The 14,863-nt window shown below is 46.8% G+C and overlaps 1 protein-coding gene across 1 annotated transcript in view; it reads right to left on the bottom strand.

The window, feature by feature from the left end:
* Positions 1 to 14,863, bottom strand: part of DIAPH1 (diaphanous related formin 1) — a 133,880-nt gene that overhangs the window by 63,516 nt on the left and 55,501 nt on the right. The window contains exons 9-15 of the mRNA XM_048516120.1: positions 14,418 to 14,526; positions 14,116 to 14,226; positions 12,155 to 12,273; positions 9,714 to 9,830; positions 7,665 to 7,780; positions 6,161 to 6,225; positions 2,342 to 2,521 (exon numbers count right to left, since the gene is read on the bottom strand). Of these exons, the coding sequence (XP_048372077.1) occupies positions 2,342 to 2,521; positions 6,161 to 6,225; positions 7,665 to 7,780; positions 9,714 to 9,830; positions 12,155 to 12,273; positions 14,116 to 14,226; positions 14,418 to 14,526 (817 nt within the window). The remainder of the gene's footprint in view (positions 1 to 2,341; positions 2,522 to 6,160; positions 6,226 to 7,664; positions 7,781 to 9,713; positions 9,831 to 12,154; positions 12,274 to 14,115; positions 14,227 to 14,417; positions 14,527 to 14,863) is intronic.

Below are 14,863 nucleotides of genomic sequence, written 5' to 3'. Positions count from 1 at the left end.
CGTACCTGTGAATACTGTCAAACCTCTGAGGAGTCACTGGAGCACATTTTATTAGTCTGTCCAAAATTTAACAATTTTAGACCAAACCTGTTTTTAGGGGATCCCTTATTGGTCCATCCAAGCCTTTTTAATCTTAAATTGAACTATCTTCTGAATACAGAGAATCCCAAGCAACTGGAGTTAGTGGCCAAATTCTTGCTCACTATTACGAAATAATTTCCTGGGTTCCTCTTTCGCTCTGAAGTATGCACTTTATGAAACAGGAGTACCTGTTTTATCTCGTTAAACTGTATTTGGATTACTTAGTTCTGCTATGTTTTAATGCCTAATAAAGGTCTTTGAACTTTGTATCATATTAATGCTGGAGGAATGCAGGAAAAAAAGCAAAAATATGGAAATACTTAAACAACGGGGTAGTTATCTTTGGCATTCTTAGGATGCAAATTTCGGTTGTGCTTCTAGCAGTGGGTGGCATACCTTTGGCACTCCAGATGTTATGGACTAAAATTCCCATCAGCCCCTACCAGCATGGCCAATTGGCCATGCTGGCAGGGGCTGATGGGAATTTTAGTCCATAACATCTGGAATGCCAAAGGTTCGCCACCACGGTTCTAAAGTATTAGCTTTTAAATTTTTTGAAATTTGTTTTGAACTGGCCTAAGGGGTCAAAACTTTAAAGGGGGCATTCCCGGAGACGGGACCACTGGGTCTCCTGAGCCCTTTCGGCCCAGGATTGCCCCTCATTTGCTGCCATGAACTTGCAGCGGCAAAAATGGCAGTGCAGTCTTTTGCGCTGCATACAGCTCTTGCAATGAGGTAGGGGCACGCCACTGTCGAGCTGATGGCCGTAGCGCAGCCGAACTCCCCTCTGGATTAGTTTGCGAATGTATTAAATATTGATTGATTGATTGATTGATTGATTGATTGATTGATTGATTGATTTGATTTGTAGACCGCCCCATCCCCGAAGGGCTCTGGGCGGTGCACAACAATATCCACATGTGTACAATTTATCATTACATATCTACGGGAAATTAGATTTTTAAAAATAAGTTCTGTTGGAAACATGCAGCGAAATACTTAACCTACTGGTACTAGCTAAATGTGTTTGCTTTACTTTTCTAAAGCAAATGTTTAAAAATAAACTTTGGATGGAGCCATCTTTGGTACTGTTTTCCTCCTGACCCAGTTCTTGACGTTCCTGCTCCCCTCTCTGACCTTGCGGGTTCCTCCACCTCCTCCTTTCTCTCATCAATTAACACTTGTCCACCCTCTTCTTTTCCGGCCTACACAAAAACCGTCTGCTTTTTAAAGTTTCTTCACATTCTCCTGATTCAATAATACCTCCGCTTTCTCAGAGCAGAACATACGATCTGCTTTTTAACTTGCGTCTTCTATAAATTACTCAAGGTCGCTCATTCTGCTTTTCCGCCATTTTGCTTTTGCCTAGATTGAGTTTTCAGGTTCTTTTTTTTAAACTCATGCTGCCCAAATTCCAATTTAGATTGTTATTCCTGAAGAACAGATGCTGTGTCATCTGTTTCCTGTTGGCCATGCTGGTAGGGGCTGATGGGAATTGTAGTTCCTGAACATCTGGAGAGCCGCAGGTTCCCTACCCCTGCTCTAGGTATTTCCCATCTATATCCTCCTCATTGTGATATACCTCAAATACGGTATTCGTTATGAGCAAGCCCCAAAATCTCAGCAAACGGGTCTCACTATACAGCTCTTGCCTTCCTCCTGCTATGAACAGCCTACCCTCTCTTTCTTCTCTTATACTTGCATTCCCATCTCTCATTCTCTAAGGCTCCTTCCGCACATGCAGAATAATGCACATTCAAACTGCTTTCAGTGCTCTTTGAAGCGGTGCGGAATGGCAAAATCCACTTGCAAACAGTTGTGAAAGTGGTTTGAAAACGCGTTATTTTGCGTGTGCAGAAGGGGCCTTAGTTTTATCAATTGAATTGCCCATTTGATCACCCAGTAATTATATTACCACAATTGAATTGTGCCTTTGGACTGTGCTTCTGTGCTCTTTTATCGCTCACTTGCTATCCTGTAATAAACTTTTCACAAAAATCTCCTTTGCTTAGCAGCATTTTTTCTCCACCTGAGAACTCCATCGTGCTTAAATCCACAAGTGACTAGTAAGAGATCTCTGATGCAGCCAATCTCTTTACATGCCATGCTTTGTAAATACACAGACCTGGAGACCCCCAAGAGTGAAGGAGTGTCTCTTTAAATCTCTGTGGAAGAACATATTGTGCTGAACCCCTTGGGGCCAATACAATCTCAGACTGAATTTTCATAACACTCATCCCAATCCCATCACAACTATGACCTCATCATTCAGCGCAGAAGAAGAACTTTCCAGACTTTGCTTCTCTGACTCGATCTGCTGCTTCTCTGTCTCCAGGGCTTCCTTCTCATGACACAACTCTTGGATTTGTTGCTGAAAGTCACTTTCCTTCTTCTTCATTTCAACTTGCAGCTCGTGCCGGGCAGTCAATTCAGACTCCAGCTGAGGGGAAGTTACACAATAATTGTTACAATATACTCCATGCCGGCTAGGCCTCAGGATGGAGTTTCATGTTTAGATTCAAACTCTACACAAACAGGTTTACACTGATGAAGGAGAGGGAGGGGGAACTTGCTACTGCTAAACATAAATACAGCTTCCATAAACAGAAAGGGGTCCATAACCACAGAGGACTAACAAGCAAAAGGTTCCGATGACAGCAATGGACATTAACAAACTGGAAGACAGCCTGCTAAGTTATGTTTGAATATTAACAAATCTAAATGCCAATAAAGGTTTGTTGTTGTTGCTACATGAACAAATCTTCAAGGGCGGCAGCAGCAAGGAAAAGTCTCCTCACCATTTTGGATGGCCAGGGCCCTCTGTTCACCCTCCCAATGAATAGCAGGAGGAGGGCACAAGAGGAAAGAACCACAAGGTAGCAACAATTTCACTCACGAAGAAAGACAAGGAAACCTGTCTTCCATTCTCAGGGAAAGTGACAGACAGACAGACAGACAGACAGACAGACAGACAGACAAACAGACACTGACTGACTGACTGACTGTGACTGACTGACTGACTGACTGACTGAGGACTGGACTTTGGACTTGTGACTGACTGATCTGTGATCTGTGACAGACAGATTAGACAGATAGACAGACAGACAGAGCCAGAGCCAGAGGACAGATGACAGACAGACAGTGATGCAGACTGACTGGACTGGACTGACTGACTGGATTGGACTGGACTGACTGACTGACTGACTGGACTGACTGACTGGACTGGACTGACTGACTGGACTGACTGGACTGGGACTGACTGACTGGACATGTTTATTGGGTAACTGAATTGACTCAACGACTGGACTGACTGACTGACCAACTGACTGACCGAATGACCAATTGACCAATCTAATGGACTTGACTGACTGACATAGCACAGTGTTGTGTGGTTTCTGGGCCTTTGGATTGTGCTTCTGTGCTCCTGTCCAGTGATTCTGGCCATGAAAGCCTTCGACAAGACATGTTTATTTATTCCTTCAATTCATTTGTGTCCTGCCCTTCCTACGTATCATCCCAGGGAATTGTTCTATGTCTAGGCCAGGATCACCTTTCCAAAGGCGGCAGCTTTCCTGCGTCACCGAAAATCCTAGCCGGCCCTTGGGATTATCTGGGAGCTTTTACATGCCCCACTCTTCAGTTTCCTTTCCCTTCATTACAGAGATGAGACGCTTTAACGAGGTAAGGAAGTTATCCCCTCAGAACCACTTCAGTCTTTGTTTGGAAATCTGACTCCCAAGAAAGAACATGTAGGAGGATTCCTGGTTCCCATTTAATACGACTAGAACAGAACTTTCCCTTCTCCTAGGAAGGTTCCAGAGATAATTACAGAGAGAATCAAAACAAATCCTCTGAAGGATCCTCTGAAGATGCCAGCCACAGTTGCAGGCGAAACGTCAGGAGAGAATGCTACTAGAACACGGCCACACAGCCCGGAAACCACACAGCACCCCAGTCAAAACAAAGTCTGGCCTTTCCTTCCTCCCTCAGCCTAGCAAGCCTCATGATCTCTTTTGTTGTTTGTAGGTATGAAAGAACAGGCATAAAAGAATGACACACATCTTTTAGGACACTGCAACTTTCACCAAAGGTTCACTTGGCAATTTTCAAATTGATCTTTTTCCTTTTCGTTTCTCCATCGCTCAAATACTTAAATCATTCCTTTCATGAGCCCCCTTTCATCCTCAGCATCGGAAAGGTCATTCTTATGTCCACAATAGTATTAAGACCTTTTCCCAGCCAAGCATGAGGCTGTTGAAGCTCAACAACATGGCTCTTCTACATGGCTAGAACTACATCTCTTGAAGGATGGATCCTTGCACTGAGAGCCAGTGTGGTGTTATGAGCAGGTGGACTCTAATCTGGAGAACCGGGTTTGATTCGACACGAGCAGAAGAGTCTTATCTGGTGAACTAGATTTGTTTCCCCACTCCTACATTCCTGCTGGGTAATTTTGGGCTAGTCACGGTTCTCTCAGACCTCCCTCAGACCTCCTACCTCACAAGATGTCTGTTGTGGGGAGAAGAAGGGAAAGGAGTTTGTAAGCTGCCTTGAGTCTCCTTACAGGAGAGAAAGGTGGGGTATAAACTTTTCTTATTATTACATATAACTACTTCATCCAGAAAGCATCCATAAGGAGAAATCACATTCAGGATAGAAGAATTCTGGCAAAGTGTACACAAAAAAATGGTTGTAAAATTATGGAAGAAAAGTATTTTGCTTGATTTTTTGAGACAATTCTGTTGGATCTTGGTTTCGAGTTCTCTGGAAGGACAGCAGGATATACACAGAATAAACAAACACAGGAAGACATTGGAGAATGTAATAAATGTCTCTGTGCTCCCACTGAAAGAAAATTTGATCCAAAGCTCAATTGTGCTTGGCCAGGCAGAAGCTAGAAGAGAACGGACCAGTTATGAACAAGGGGAACACGTTCCTTCCATGTCCAAGAGCCTGCTTCCATTTCTGGACATCCCTTTTATACATTTCAGGATCTTCTTACGCTTCTTAAGAGCAGCAGTGGCGTGGGAGGTGAAGAGCTCGTGTATCTCATCTGGAGGAACCGGGTTTGATTCCCAGCTCTGCCGCCTGAGCTGCGGAGGCTTCTCTGGGGAATTCAGATGAGCCTGGGCACTCCCACACACGCCAGCTGGGTGACCTTGGGCTAGTCACAGCTTCTCGGAGCTCTCTCAGCCCCACCCACCTCACAGGGTGTTTGTTGTTGAGGGGGGAAGGGCAAGGAGATTGTCAGCCCCGTTGAGTCTCCTGCAGGAGAGAAAGGGGGGATATAAATCCAAACTCTTCTTTTTCTTCTTATGCAGCTCTGTGTCAAGCCTGCATCTGTCAGTTGGGGCTGACAGGCATTTGCAAGGGAACTGTGAGGTTGTCTTCTCTGCAGGTGTCCAGTTATCGTTCTCCCGTTGTCTGCGGCCTTGGAGCAAGGAAGTGCAGCTCCTTATCCGGTGTGAACTGTTCCTAGCCTTCTTGTGCTTTGTTCTAGGGGTAGAGTAGAGCCATTTGGCTACGGGGGGGCAGGGAGCTTTCGGGGATATAGGCAGAGTGTTTGCACGGGCTTTCCAGAATCGTCTTTGCCAGGGGCCAATTGGCCATGCTGGCAGGGGCTGATGGGATTTGTAGTCCATGAACATCTGGAGAGCCGCAGGTTGCAGACCCCTGGCCTTTGCTGATGCTTACCTTCAGGTGCCAAATAAAGACGACGGATCAAATCTTCAGTTTCTATTATTTCTGGACCCGGGGGCTGACATACTGTCAATAACTAAACTCAGACTAATTGAGCCATGAGGTTATTTACCAATTCCTGGGACCTGCTCTAATTGCCAAACTATTTGTTTAAAGCCACATGTTCCCGTCCGTCTCCTGTTGCTAAAGACAAGCAGAGTGTAGGTGGAAAGGCAGAAAATAGAAAGGAAGAACAGCAAACAAAGAAGTCAGAAAACGAAGATTTCAAAAGCTGCAGAAACACAGGAGTCTCAAAGGGAACTGAAGTCAAGGAAAGAAAGGAAAACTCAGGAGACACGGAGGAGAAAAAGGTACAGAAAACAAACCAACTAGTTATCACCTTCTTCTCCAGTTCAGTGGCTTTGGCTTCACTTCTTTCCACTTTCGTTTGGTCGACCAAGTTGTCTGCAGGGAAAGAAGCAACGAGGAGAATCATAATGGGGATCTTGCCACCTTCACCTGGCAGCTCAAAGCAGTTCCTTTTCCAGGTATAATTCTGATTCCCTATCACAGGTTTGCCTCCAAGTCAATGTCCGTGACACACTCTTCCCTGAAGAAACTTGAAGACCTGACAACGGATCTCGCTCTAGCCACAAAGGGCCTCACTGACAAGAAGAACTGGCAGAGATCTCTTCTGCATCATGCCAGCCTGTTCTGTTATCCCTAGGCATGACTGTTTTGTATGTAATAACAACCACAACAACACTATTATTAGCACCATCACCACCACTGTCATCCTTATTTTGTCAGGACAAAATACCAAGATCTGAGAATGGAAGTCAGACCAAAAATGGTGCCAGACCAAAAAAACTTGCACAGCACTTGAACCATCTACATATTGATAAAATCTCCATCTATCAGTTACAAAACGTCACACTGATTGGATCTGCACATATACATTACAAAAGCCGACCCATTACCACATCCTCTAGGTTCTTGAGAAGAATATCCCTATACTTAATTTGCTAAGGGTTTGGAATGTTTGACAACGAACCCCCAGCCAATGGGTATACAGGATTCTCATTGGTTGGAATTGCGTCCCTTGCATTCCAACCACCCTGTACCCCACGACCTGCAGGCCTTGGGAAGCGAGGTAGGGGGGGAGCAGCCCAATCCTCACCTAGGATTGGGGAGGGGGGGCTTGCCTGTTTCCCATATTGCACAGGGCTTGGAAAATGGGAGTGGGGGGCAGCCCTCTCCTGCCACCCTCCCGGGCCCCATCAAGAGCCCATTTTATTTCATTTTAAAATGGGTTTTACTGCTAGTTATACGTATAAAGGCCAACATCAGCTGAAGATCCGGTGGCTGTGATTTCAAACAACAACAATAATCAACACTGCATCAAGATGCCAAAAATTTGCAGCAAGCAACAGAGAATTCTGTAGTGTGTATTGATTATGAATACCCTACAACTGAGAAATGGGATCTTTTCTTTTTATATGAATCTGAATTGAACATGTAAAACTCCAGGATTAAAAATTGATAATGACTAAGATATAATAAATGGACGAGTAAATATGCTTTGGAGCTGTTGGACAAATGACAAAGATTTTTACAACGGTCTCTGCAGTAACCTGAAAATGTTCTATTTGGATCCATTATGTAATGTGTATTTAATACAATTGTGGGTAGATATCTTTCATGCTTCAATCTCAACTATTTTCTAATATTTCTTCGTTTCTACTCTGTTTAATATATTTTGGAAAATAGTAAAAAATAATTTTTAAAAATACCCTACAAGTTATTCTGCTAGTGATGGCCTAGGGGAAGAAGATCTATTGGTACTTCTGGAAAAATAAAGGCACAGCTCTTTCAGGAGCCAAGCAAACTATGTTTGGACTCACCTATCAATCCTTCAACATTGATGTCAATGTGCTTGCACTTAAAATCTGGATCGGTCCCGTTCTTTTGCAGGACTATCTGGGAAATGCACTCCTCAATCAGCTTGAAATACTGAGGCCTAAAAGTGGGGAGAAAGAGAGGGTTACTATTCCAAATCCCAGCTCCCCCAGTCAGAGCCGTAGCGAGGGGGAACTGGGCCCAGGGCACATACCACGCCCCTGCCCCAGAATGCCCCCCGGCACGTGCCCGGGGCAAGAACCCTTCCTGTCCCCTGGGTGCTACACCACTACTCCCAGCAGGCTATTCCCCAGTTCAGTGCTTCTCTCCACAGCCAACTCAGCTCCTTTCATATCCTTTCATATAAGCCCCAATGCTGTGATGGCAAATCTATGGCACGCGTGCCCAAGGCAGCACTCAGAGCCCTCTCTGTGGGCACGCATGCCATCATCTCCCCCTCCCCCCTCACCCAGCCAGAGGCGGCTGCCAGCAGACGCGTTGGGAGTCACGCTGCACAGGCCGGCCGTGCACAAGGCGCTCTGCCGACTGGGACTGAGCTTCAGGGAGGTCCTCTTGAGTCTACCTGATTTGCTGCAAGTACCATCTACTGCCCTGCGAGTACCCCCTCTCCCACACAAGGCTTGGGAGACTGGAGGCTGGCACGCTTTTCTTGGCGTGTAACTTTTGGGACCAAACTAAAACTTTGGGAGTAGGGATAAAAAGCAGCAGCCCGGGCAAAGAGCTTCCATTGGGAGGAGTGCATCTGCCAAGAGCAGGTTGGGCGCAGTGGTGGGATTCAGGCGTTTACCCCAATTGGGGTGAACTGTTTGTTAAGGGGCCCCCTCCCCTGGGAGAGAGAGCAATGGGGCTTTCAATGCCTGAGAGCCCAGGGCGGGGAGGAGAGATCTTGCAAGGTCCCTAGGCTCGTGGCGCCAATCCTATTCCCACAGGATCAAAGCAAAAGTACAAAAGACAGAAGGCATTTCACACCGATAAAGAATTGAGCAAAACCAGTCCCCGACCAACTGGCAGGAAAGGGAGAGGAGCATCCCTTACCGCCCTGAGCACCCCACCTAGTCAGAATTAGGGCCATTCTGACAGAGGCAAATGAGTGCTGCATGGGTTGCTCTCAAACTTACAAAGTATGAGCCAAGGTTAGACAAATTATCAGCATGCATACAACAGCAAAAATCACATTAATTGTTCAAAAGCATGCCAGTGCAAACTTTTACCTTTCAATAAAACGTTGTTTGTATCATTGAAAGTTCTGTTATTGTGTTTTTCTTTTAAGACAAAAGATGTTAATGTGTGAGTTGCTTTTTCTAAACTAAAACCTCAGTATTCAGATTAAATTGCCGTGTTGGCACTTTGCGATACATAGGTGGGTTTTGGGTTGCAGTTTGGGCACCCGGTCTCTAAAAATTTCGCCATCACTGCCCTGATGCATATTTTGGAGCAAAAATTCATATAAGACCCTGTCTTGTTTTCGGGGAAACAGTTAATAATGGTCACCCTCATCCATGCATCCTGAGCTAGTTTTAATGTTCTTAATTTCTGCTCTCCCCTTAAGCGGCACACACAACAATCAGCACTGGAACCAGTGAATTAATCAGCCATATTTTATTTGATTGCCCAAAATACTAAAAAGTTAGATGTCCCTTGCTTTGCAGTGTTCGTGCCGACAAACCTGGGGTCATAGTAGCATCTAGATTGGCTTTCTTTCTCCACAGTAGCGATGTTGAGATTCTTGAAGAAGTTGTGAAGTTTCTTTTACTGGTATTTGCACATTTCCCAAAAGAGACACAACCATGGGCGTTTTTAATATGTATTTGTATTTATAACGTCGTAAAATTATGTTTTTATCCATTTTTACCATAACATCTTATAGAAAATTTAACTTTTATTCTCTTCTGACATTTGTTTTATTCCTGTCAATTTACTGCCACTTCTGATTAAAGGTCTTTTGTTTTGTTTTGTTTTTTGCTAGATCGTAAACAACTTTTAATCTATGCCTAACAAAGGTTATCGTATCGTGAAACAGTGTCCCCGTTTACCTGGCATCATAGTCATTACGGATGAGCAGGAGATGCTGCAGAAGAGAGAGGAAATGTTGCTCTGCCTTTGAATCCTTGACTGTGTTGAGAAGAATCTGGAATATCTCTCCAAAGTCGGTGGAGGGGGAAGTTAAGGAGGCAAAAAACACCTGAAAAAGTGACCCCAAGGGGAAGCTAACCCAGACATTCAACTCCTTCCCCACTGACAGTCACCAAAACCTTCCAAACAAGACAGGGCAATCCATATCCACCACTGGGAACATCTGTATTTTACCGACCTGTGGAACCATTCTCTCACAACAAGCATCTCTCTCTGGGACGCAACACAGGGTATGTTCTGATAAGGCCTGGGACCCTCATACCTTCGGGACCGCATTACCCCATATGTCCCTACTAGGCCTCTGCACTCAGCGGAGGCCAACTTGCTGACAGTCCCTGGCCCCTCCATGATGCGGCTGGCCTCCACTCGGGCCAGGACCTTTACAGCCCTGGCCCCTGCCTGGTGGAACACTCTTCTTCCAGCTGTCCGAGCCCTGCAGGACCTTGGCGAGTTCCACAGGGCTTGTAAGACGGAGTTGTTCCACCGGGCCTTTGGAGTGTCCAGCCGCTGAAATTGCCCCCCCCCCCATCTTATGTATAGGGTCCACTACCACCTGTAGGACCCACCCTTTTTTCTCTCCCCTCTTGGGAGGGTCTAAGAGGGATTTAGCGGGCATTGTTATATTATATTGTTGTATTATGTATGAATTGCTGCTTTTAACTTATGTATTTAGTGGTTAAATTATATTTGATTTTATGTTTTTTGTACTGAATCTTATGTTGTTCACCGCCCAGAGCCCTTTGGGGGTTGGGCAGTATATAAGCCTAAAAAACAAACAAACAAACAAACAAACTTTTGAGTGTAGGTTTCATTGCAATTGTTGCCATTTTCTCTTAAGATTGACTGGCTTAACCCCTATTTCCCCTACCAATGAATATGAGAGACAGTGTGGTGTAGCAGTTAGTGTAGAGCTAGGGCCCAGGAAAGCCAGGTTCATTCCCCACAGATTGACCTCAGGATAGTCACTCCTGTTTGATCTACTGAACTACCTCACAGAGTTGTTATAAGGATCACTTGGAGGTGAGGGTGGGAGAGAAGAATCCCTCGGAGGTCCCTGGAAGAAAAGAGGGATAAAAATGCATAGGTCCATGTATGTGATATAGAAGGGGCTGTCACTGTGGGTTTGGCCTGAAACAGGACTCTGTTACAAAGGCTCCTTTCCTCTGCCCTGTTTGTGCTTAGAGGCATATGTTCTAGATCAGTGATTCCCAACCAGGGTTCCGTGGTACCCTGGGGTGCCGTGAGCATGTCCCAGGGGTACCGTGGCAATGCTACCAGCCCCCCTCACTTTTGCGGTGTCTTCCGCCAGTGCCAGCAAGGACATGGAGCTGACCCAGGGGGCAGGGCCTGCCGCAAGGTCAGCAGCCAATTCCCGCCCACAGCGCTTCCCTTCACCCTGGGAGGAGAAGGGGGTGGGGGTGGCAAGCAGGGGCACTGGGAGGGAAAGGTGGGGGGGATGGCAGGGGTATCATGAGATATGAAGAGTGAGGTCAAGGGTTCCGTGATGTCGAAAATGTTGGGAAACACTGTTCTAGATGCTATCTGGTGGTCAAACACCATATACAAATCTCCACCACATCACAAAGCAAAACACATCCTAATTAATGGTCCCGTTCTGCTCCCTTTCTCCATTGTTCTTCTTTCTCCATATTCCTCTCTGCTTCTCCAAGGGATGCCGGTGCCTCGACTCCAACTCCAAGCATCCCTGTGGCAGCTTTTATTTCCCACCTGTGTGCGTGCAGCAGGAGTAAAAGAATGCAGTCTTTCCCTTCCAACAGTCTTGCAAAGAGGGACTGGAATCAACGCCATTCCACACTCAGGTCTGAGGTCAAGCCTCATTGATCTAGGGCAGGGGTAGGGAACCTGCGGCTCTCCAGATGTTCAGGAACTACAATTCCCATCAGCCCCTACCAGCATGGCCAATTGGCCATGCTGACAGAGGCTGATGGGAATTGTAGTTCCTGAACATCTGGAGAGCCGCAGGTTCCCTACCCCTGATCTAGGGTGAAGCTGAGCCTTGGGTCACTGGAAAGGAGGGGTTGCTGCCAAGGGCACAGAAGGTGGGCATCACCCCCAAGCCATTAGCCACATGTGTAGGCAGCACTACACCTCATTTAGACTAAATTAGGGCTGGCCAACCTATGGTGCTCCAGATGTTCATGGACTACAGTTCCCATCAGCCCCTGCCAGCATGGCCAATGGCCATGTTGGCAGGGGCTGATGGAAACTGTAGTCCATGAACATCTGGAGCACCATAGGTTGGCCACCCCTGGACCAATTTAGGCCACAAGAAAAGGAACATCTCCCCCTCCTCCAGGCTCACAGAACAGCAGAAGGATATTCCATTTCTATGCGAATGTCCTCCAAACGGTTTCGGAGTTCCGCAGAATCTTCCTCGCAATATTCTTCAAATAGTAACAGCTGCACCTTCAGCTCCTCATTGTCTTGCGAATGCAAGTCCTATTTTAAAAAAACCGAAATGGTTACTCTCATTTCTGCAGGTACCGGTTCTTCTCTTTGCCTCAATGTGGGATCCACAAGGAGTGACTTGATCCCTGCCAATCCCATAAAGCCCTTTCACGCCTCCTCTCAGAATTCTGGGGGTCCCAGTTGGACACGTTCTTAGCCCTTGCAAGAGAAAAAACTTTGAAAACAGGAATCAAAAAATTAAGAGGCCCATGGGAAGAAATCAGATGCCCATGAAAACCATCTGAGGATTGTGTTCTAACAGCCAACTGGGCCTGAAAGATCACAAGTGAAGATTTTGCAAGAGCGATCGAGCTTTCTTCTTTCCTTATGGGAGTATCGCACGAGTGCAAGATGCTCCCCACCCATATACCTGTTCCTACCCACACCTTTGTAACTCCAGGGCACAAGTTCACTGGAGTCCTCTGACTGACAGCCAACTGAAATAGCTGGACTACGAAAGAACTTCAGCAAGGGCAAGAAGAGTCTACTCAACCTCTACCATCGGTATTCCCCGGTCTGTTCGTATCCCAGTGTATTTCTGCGACTTAACGTCTCCTACATCTAGACGCGCCTTTGTGTTGGCATGCCTTAAGGCACAGGTGTCAAACTCTTGGCCCTCCAGATGTTGTGGACTACAGTTCCCATCATCCCCCTGCCAGCATGATGCTGGCAGGGGGTGATGGGAACTGTAGTCCATAACATCTGGAGGGCCAAGAGTTTGACACCTATGCCTTAATGCCTCACCATCTGCAATTCTCTTATGCTGGAATTCCATATTCAGAGACAACATGTAACTGCGCTCTTAACTGTACTGAATCCATAGACCAGGGGTATCGAATGCATTTATTAGAGGGCTGAATATAACACAAATGTTACTTCATTGGGCTGACACTGATGTGTGTGTGGTTGCCTCAGCTGGCCCCAGAACGGCACTAGGATGGTGCCTGGACTGGCAAGCCACAGCAGGGTTGCTGCCTTGAGATAACTTATCAGGCCCACGAGCCAGCTGAGACACCCCCACCCCACTCCCAATTTGGCTGGATCCAGCCCCAGGGCAGCACGTTTGACACCCTTGCCATAGACCAGGGGTCTGCAACCTGCGGCTCTCCAGATGTTCATGGACTAAAATTCCCATCAGCCCCTGCCAGCATGGCCATGCTGGCAGGGGCTGATGGGAATTGCAGTTCATGAACATCTGGAGAGCCGCAGGTTGCAGACCTCTGAAATAGATCATGTACTGTTAAGTCCTGAATTCTTGGGAGCTGAACTCCACCCCTAATTAGTAATGATTCAACCTTTCCAGCTGCTAACAATGCTAAGCTGCTGAGAAGCAAAGACGGATGGATTACACACAGGGTTGCTGGTAGATTTTCTGGCTGCCATTGTAGAAATTCAGGAAAGATCAGCGGCAAATATATAAGCCTTTTACAAAACGGCCAGCTTTCCATCAATTGCTCGTCCATAATCTCTTAGCGGCTGTTCACGACCACTTGGTTGAGCAAACAGTAGGAGAAAGAAGAAGGAATCCTCCGAGAGCACTCCCTGGCCTATCACGTTCCATGAAAGCCAAGACCAAACACTCGCAAAAAGTCCAGCGCAATGAGAACGCGACTTCCTTTTCTGCTTGGCCTCAGATGTAACAACCCACCCGGAAAAGGACATCAAACACCCTTGCAAAAATCCATAAAGGAGCTGACGGCCGAGCATCGGGCTGCAAAGTCCTTGGATGGTGCTCACAGACCTTCAATGGGTTTCCCACCGTGAACTGGGCACTGAGGTGGCAGATTTCATCTCTGCTGAGGCAACAGGAAAGGCAAACCCGCGGCTTCTCACCCTGAGGATCCGCTGCAGTCCGGATCGCATCATCTCGCTGCGGATGTGCATCCGGAAGTCCAACTCATCTGCCGGGATGATCAGGGCATTAATCAGTTGTAGACAGGCGACCTGAGGAAAGAACGCAGGCAGGCTCCATGTCAGACTAAGCCAGGCCTCAGCCTCTCCTGGTGAGAGAAGGCCAAGCCGCTTCAGCAGGGGGGGGGGGGGGGAAAAACACCACAGCTGCCAGTGGATGAAGAACAACTCTCCTCCTCACCCCTACCAAAGCCAGCCCACAGGGTTCATGGTGCCAGACATACCTTCAACACCACTGAGGTGCCACTCTTCAAACCGTCCAGTAAGGGCTTGAACCGCTCCACTTCATCCATTTCTGCTCGGTCGGTGAGGGCCCCCAAAACACGTTCATGCCTATGTGGGATGAAGGAAAGAAAATCAGCACCGGCATTGAGAAAAAGCAAGACGCGCCAAAGCAAAAGCAACACTCTGCTCCTGTAAGCATCAGAGAGGGGGCTGTTGTGGGTTTCCCATGATGCAGTGGCCACAGGCCGGCCGTTTTAGCCTGGAAAACTCACAATTCTGGCCGTGAAAGCCTTCAACAATGCTTTAGAAAGTTCTCTGGGGCAGCATGCGTTACCTCTTAGAATCCCACAAATTCTCAGTTTCCTCACCTTCATGTTTACAGGGGAATAAATGTTTGAAAGCTTGACAGAAACACCAAGCTGTTCCTGGGATGGAAACAGGGTGC

This window comes from Sphaerodactylus townsendi, linkage group LG14 (genome assembly GCF_021028975.2).
Source record: "Sphaerodactylus townsendi isolate TG3544 linkage group LG14, MPM_Stown_v2.3, whole genome shotgun sequence".
In the NCBI taxonomy this organism is placed as follows: Eukaryota; Metazoa; Chordata; class Lepidosauria; order Squamata; family Sphaerodactylidae; genus Sphaerodactylus; species Sphaerodactylus townsendi.
Note: the sequence above shows the minus strand (reverse complement) of the source record. Positions and strands in the feature narration are given on the sequence as shown.